The sequence below is a fragment of the Austrofundulus limnaeus genome, unplaced genomic scaffold (genome assembly GCF_001266775.1).
Source record: "Austrofundulus limnaeus strain Quisiro unplaced genomic scaffold, Austrofundulus_limnaeus-1.0 Scaffold83, whole genome shotgun sequence".
NCBI lineage: Eukaryota > Metazoa > Chordata > Actinopteri > Cyprinodontiformes > Rivulidae > Austrofundulus > Austrofundulus limnaeus.
Window position 1 is genome coordinate 1,319,570 of NW_013952485.1, and position 7,158 is coordinate 1,326,727.

At 36.3% G+C, this 7,158-nt stretch overlaps 1 protein-coding gene across 1 annotated transcript in view; it reads right to left on the reverse strand.

Moving 5' to 3' along the window:
• mgat4a (alpha-1,3-mannosyl-glycoprotein 4-beta-N-acetylglucosaminyltransferase A) overlaps nucleotides 1-5,944 on the reverse strand; it is a 38,844-nt gene extending 32,900 nt beyond the window's left edge. The window contains exon 1 of the mRNA XM_014011669.1: nucleotides 4,999-5,944. Within this exon, the coding sequence (XP_013867123.1) occupies nucleotides 4,999-5,092 (94 nt within the window). The 5' untranslated portion in view covers nucleotides 5,093-5,944. The remainder of the gene's footprint in view (nucleotides 1-4,998) is intronic.
• Nucleotides 5,945-7,158: the final 1,214 nt, after the last annotated feature.

Consider the following 7,158-nt stretch of genomic DNA (forward strand, 5'->3'; position numbering starts at 1 on the left):
GTAATATATGTATACTTAAATGACGCAATTTTATTGGGGGGGTTATATTGACTGGATCAAATTATTGGGGGGGTTATAACCCCCCCATCCCCCGTGTAAATTACGCCGGTGGTGATGTGTACGCTTTATTTGGATTACACTCACATCATGGCTCCAAAAATAAAAAGAGCCTAAAACTACATTCTTTTGATAGCAACATGTAGRGGCATTAACTGTACAAAACAATTTTCCAACACAGAAAGTGTGACAGCAAACACAGTGTAGCGACATTTAACTAAATGAACTAATAATAAATTGACTAATTTGATCAAGTTTGTTGATATTTCTGGTGATAAAGACTTCCATTTCATGCTTTTTCTGAACTTTTTAATTTTTCTCATTAACATATTTTACTTTTTAAATGACAAAAACAAATGACAGAACATAAAGTGGCATTTTATTAATATCTATTTGTACTTGATACTGTATATGGCAATGTCTTATGCCAAACTTAGACTGTCACACAGATACCAGTTATAAATGTTTGTATAAACTGCAAGCCATTATCAGAAGTGAAACAGGATATTTGCCAAGTTTACATTTGAACAAGAAAATCATTTTTATTCCTTATTTTCTTTCCCAAGCAAGAGAAGAAATATGTTTTTTTTACTAGACTGTCTGCATTAACAAAAGACAAAAATAAATAAATCATTGTTTGCAGTTTACCCAGAAAACCGGTTTTGTTAGCCTCTACAATCTTTAAGGAAACAGAAGGTTTGGAGCATCCCAGAGTGTTACTCAGAAATTACATTAACTGGATGTATGACCAGTCTTTTAACTGTCTGAACAGGTGTTACATTGTATTTGCAGCTGCATGTACAAAATGCAAACAAGAAAGATCCTCAATAATAGGACAATTACCAACATGGTGTGCAGACTGTTTCTCCATCAGTTAGTCAGCACACTATTTTGATAAAATGCATTCTCAACACATGCTGTCAGTTCTATCTTAATAGCACATTTCACAATATAAAATATTACAATTATATTTGTAGTTTAAATCTGCTTAAGATAAAATCAAGCAATGCAAATAAGCATTCTCTTACTTTAAGGAGTGAAGGAGAGACTAACAGAGAAGTACACATTCTGGAGAGTCATTCAACAGCGAGTGTTTGGACAGCTGACAGGCAACGCTCTAACACAGCAGTCGACTAAGCAGAACAAGACAGGCTGTCAGAAATGAAGGATGCATCAAAACTAAAACCAACACATGATCTAAGAATACCTCTTTTCCCTCAATAAACACTGAAAACACAGGATAAAGCTACATCTTTAAGCTTCTCTACAGGATGGAATGCACCCAAGTATAAATGTCCATGTTCCCAAACACTTGATGTAAATATTATATTTTTAAAATGACTTAATAATGAAGAAACACTTACAATGGTCAAAGAGAAAAGAGAAATCAGACATAGAAAACAGTGAAGTCTGTAAAGACCTTGCTGAAATGCATAAAAACAGAGGGAGTTAGTGAAATATAATGCAAAATGTGATTTGAATGTGAGTAAAGCACACAAATGAAGACCATACAGCCATCAGACATTGATGTACCCTGGTATTAACACTGAAATTTTACACTGCAGATAAACCTAATAAATATTAAATGGTCGATTCATTAGTAATCTTTAAGTTTTTGTCCCAAGATATCAGTTCGCATTCGTTATCTTCTCTTGACCAGGATTTTTGTCACACTGTGAGCTGACACAAACTGAAAACAATGTGCACAAAAAACACAATCAGAGCTTTTTGTATGTTGAAAGATTGGAGCTTAATTAAATACATTCTCTTCCATAAAAAGCCTAAAGGAGTAAAACATCATTATTCCTTAAGTCTTATTTGAAATGTGATTTTGATTAAACAAACACACATTTAAATTTTAATATGGCTCAAAGCAGAGATGGATGGCGCAAATTAAAAGAAAAGAATCACATTTCTAAAAGACTGCATTCAGAAAAATGCTTGAAAAGGGYAGTACATTATAACTATGATGCATTTTGTTAATTTTTAACCAAGTACCAGGACAAAGGAACAGCAAACRAGCAAAAAAAATCTAGATAGAATATTCAAAGCCTATGCAAAGACAAATCACATATCACACCCAATAGTCATGATAAGTTAACTCTTTATTGATTAGACGTTTTAGAGATTTTAGCTACTGATACTTAGCATTAATTTACATAAAACATATTCAAACCAATAAAGTTGCATTTCTTAAACATGTATTAGTTTTTAAGCAGCATTCAATTTATCTGCTTTTGTTAGCATTTTGCTACCTATCCTGGTATCTTTCCACTGCCCACAGATCAGAGAGTTAATTAACACTATCCTGTCACCTGCTTAGCTGAGGGGAAGTACACAACCATCTCAAACACTATTGCCCCTTATGCATTGGGTCTACAATAGCAGCTGAAGCACTACATTAGTCTGTTTTTACTTCATGGTTCAATGTATTTTTATTATTCCTGGGGGGCTATTTGATTTACAGCAGGTAGTTCTGCATTCACATTAGACCCATAAACAACAACTCCCAAGAGTCCTGGAGAAACTCTCCATGCACAGAAACGCAACATGCCRGGTGGATTGACAGCATCAATGACAGTAAAAGATCCACCATATTAGAGTGAGTCAGCATATTGTTTTCGATCAATGCAGGGATCGATACGGGTCAGTAATGATAAAAAGACAGGTTATGTAGTCACGGCTTTAAAAGTGATTMAAAACAAATCTAACTGAAAAGAACGTGAAGATTATAAGACTGTAGCCAAATGTTTCTATGTTTCATTCAACATAGCATAAAATACATTAAATACTTGGTCAAATTACAACCAAAATACTAGAGGTGTTTATTGTCAAACAGAGTTGAGCTCAACGTCATTGTGTCAATGCCCAGCTAAATACAATRCATTTGTGGAACATGTTAATAGTAATCTGTTCTCATAATACTCTTATTTAAAAGGAAGTAATAATCCAAGGGAAAACTTTAGATATACAAAAACAGTCAACTCAAAAAGGCCAGCTTTAATTTTAAGAAAAAGGAATTCTTTTAATCCCAGCAAGACATGTACTGGTGTGTCAGAAAAGAAAAGTGCACATTGCAACTCAATCAGGGTCTGCAAGGACAGATGCAGACTGAAAAAGCTGTCCACCCCTAAATAATAAACATTACATTAAAAGTGAGAGACAGATAAAAGGCATTTGTATAAAGCTCATAATATTAGCAAAGATGTTAATCATCTATGTACTAATTGGAAAGTTATTCCAAACTGAGCAGAAGTATCTACCTTAAATTTTAAGGATATATTTTATCAACAAGGGAAACAGAARAGGGGGCATCATCTCTTGAGTTTTGTCTACAGAGGCACTTTAATCCAGCCAGTGCACCACTCCCAGCTTGTTTTAATGTTGCCACTCACTGGACTACATTTAATGGAAAATATACCATCAAGCTGATAAGCTTCTGAGAAATCTCAACATGAAGCCTTGCCTAGGAATTTATCTGAAGGCTGTAATTATTTACACACTGATGATAACAAGCCACCAAGGCCCATAACCGTCTCTACAACGCTGGCAAGTAATCACCCTGCCTCAGGCTCAACTGAAACACAGACTCACGTGGATRATTATTTCATGCCCAGATGTTTACAGCACATGAAAAAAATATATAGCTAACGCTCTGTTGAAAGACTGAAATGTTTCTGATGGAAGCAAAATGTCTTTGAAAAGTGCAATAAGTTGCAACCTGTTACTGATGCGATCATACTATCCTGACTTAATTGTGATAATAATAGAAGTGATGGGTAGTGGTAGAAGATGTAACGTATTGTAAAGCTATATTTTCTGCAGTTTTCTGGCTGATCACCAATCTTTAAAAAGTCTGGCTTGCCAATTCTGATTTTGGTTGATACCGATTTTTAAAACAACKGACACTGTCGGATGTTATAAGGTTACAATACACATTTAACATCCCAATCTTATTTTAYTGAYAAACATTGAACAATACCCTTGAAACATTACAAACTTGTTTTAACTGGATGTTCGGTAGTGCTCACAGCAGAGCAAAAGGGGACAGTGGCTGATTTTTACACAAATGTAAAAGGTAGATGAGAAGCTGATCTTTCCCACTGATCTTATCCAAGTATCGGCTGATCTCCGAGACCTAGACTTTGGATCTAGGTAGCACAGCAATCAGACGTGTCATCCTACTGTCTAGCAATTTGTTAATCACAACTTTTTAAATAGCTGCTATTCTTTACACAACAGCTTTAATTTAAGCATCAAATACCGCAAGCACAGASACCAAAGGCGTCAGAAAGACTAATATTACGCAAGACTGACAACAACCAAGATAGAATGAAAGTAAAMTTGTAAAAACACAAAAGGAAGTAGCAACACAAAGTTGCTAAACCACCAAATGAAGACATACTAAAGTGATGTGTAAGTGTTACACAATAATATTAAAGTTGTTAAAATAAAGAAAATTAAAAAGGTAAAGTAGACAGATATAGGTAAAATAAAGAGAACTGTGGTACAATGACATTGATAAAGAAACCATACAACAAAAGCTAYGGAAACAAAAGTGATGTTAAATAATTGCCAATAAAAGAGAAAAGTACAAACAACAGATAAAAAAAAATCTGTCACAAATTTATAAGCGATGTAACATGATTGAAATAAAGCACACAATTAGCATGAGTCAAGAMAAGAAAACAAATGCTCARAAAAGAGAAACAACYAAATTTAYCAAATTTCCTTCTGGGATCAATAAAGTATTTTTGAACTGAATTGAACCAATGTGAAGTGTTGCAAAATCATTGACAGCATATATTGTTTTGAGACACCTCACTACCACTATATTTTCAAGGTTTCTTTGGGTAGTCCTCAACAGGACAGGTGGGGGGTGGGGGAGAAGTGGACTCATCTATGGCCCAGACTGAATGACTGTATAAATGTTTAACCTACCTTTGCCATTTTGCCATGCCGTGTACCAGGAGAGGCTGAGGAAAGACGTGAAGAAAATGAGTGCGGTGGCCACAGTTCCATTTCTGAGCCTCATCTCATTTCAGCGCTGCCTCTTCTTGGCTGAGTGTCGGGGGAACCCGGAGCTGCCTTTGCCTCCCTCCCCTTCTCTCCACTCTGTCCGTCTCTTTAGGATGTGGAGACGGGCGTAGGCGCAGGCATATGGTCGCGTCAAAGCGGTAACACGGCTCCACTTAACAGTACCGACTTGTTTAGCTGTAGGACTCTGATGTAACCCGTCTCTTTTCTTGTCGTGTTTCGGAGGGGCTGCTCCTCCTGTGCCGTCCGACCTACGCCGATGAGTCACAAGTCAACTAATTTTCGCGACAAGGAGGATTAGCTTACATGGTGGGCTGGCGCAGAGCAGACTAGCTGTCCATTCGATCCATTGTAATTATATTTACAGCCATTCGTTAGCTACAAGTTACAAGCAGAAAGCATTTCAAGTGTTTGACGGTGGATCCTCCGGGATAGGGCTGTTCRGTCTCTGACGGTGTCCGGATACGCCTCAGTACGTTGATTCTGGTTCAACTGGCAACAGATAAAAATAAAATAAAATTACAAAGAAAACCGACGTGTTGCTGACTCCCAGAATCGTGTGTTCTCAGTCCACGGAGCCTGTCAATATGCGCGACGCAATTAGGTTAGCTAGTTAGCTACCAAGCTAAATTGAAACTCCGCTACACCTAGCTGTCTCTGCTCGGGATATGTCAACGAACCTGCGGTCACCAAAGCTGCCCAGAACGGAGGTGCACTTTTCACTGTTCTTTGCTTAGTAGTTTCTCACTTTTAGCTTTCCACGTCTGTTAAAATAAACCCTAAAACGAACTAACAGCCCGCTGTTTCCATACATCATTGAAAGTCCAGACGTAACGATTGTCAGTAACTAATCAGCAGAATCACGTCACGCTGGATGTTTTGCAGGACGGTGTTTTCCGGTAGCAAATTTCAAAATAAAATTATTTTTGTGTTGTTTAATTTGAAACTTTAGTCACATTTCCTGTCATTAACATTACCAATCAATTAACATGTTTCAATTATATGAAATAGTTAGAACTAAAGGCCCTCAGTCAGTGGTATTAAAACGATCATTATCTGTTTCAAAGTGGAAACAGAAGGTAAGCTTTACTTTTCCCATAAAGTGAGTGACTTTATGACACGTCCTGTTTAAAAGCATCACCTAGTGGTCATGTCATAAACTGGAAATATGTAAGATATTTTACACCCAAACACGTTTTTATACACATCTAAAGATAACACAAACGTGATTAAAAAAATTAATTTAAAACGTTTTTTAAATCTTCTTCAACAGATGGTCTTTGTTGAGCTTGTTCWAGTCATCCAAGATATTGTGAGTTTTAACACACATATAAAATACATACTTAATAGGAAGGCCGCATTTTCATAAAAGATTTGTGATGTGACAAACACAGCAAAACWAACCTATAGTTGAGATTAATTTCTCTTATTTTCTGAAATGCATAGTTAATGTAGTTTGAATCTTCAAAAATATTTTTACACAGTTGCATTTCATGTAATCACTACATTTAAACAGTTTGACTGTAAATACATTCATGCATCAAACATAAAACAAGGAGATCAGAAGGAATTAAGTGTGAAAACTGTTTCATTAAAACATTAATTAAAACAAGCAGCAGCTTTTGAAAATATGCACCCACACAAACATAAAGTTTTAGCACAATGCAGCATTGTTATCCCACCTTGCCAAGTGTTGTCTGTGCCATAGACAGCTGAAGTGATCTTTGTTTTCAGTCTGACTAAACAAGGTGAAGGGATCAGAGAAAAATATAGCTTTGAAGTATGGTCCTCTGACCCATTCCTGAGAAGACTGAAATCAAATTTGTTTTCATGAAGTGTGCCAGTGGTCATTTTGTCATCATAAGACATATTAGAACACACACATGTGATTATATTTGTACAAAATGTAGACTTACCACACTGTAACTGCTTATAGCTCTGTTACTTTGAGAACATTGCCACCTTTACAAAGGCAAGCTCCTCRGGGGCCAAATCCAACATCTTGCCTTTTTGTGTGAGTCAAACTCATCTGGGATCATTCTCACCATTTGTCTTGAAACACAG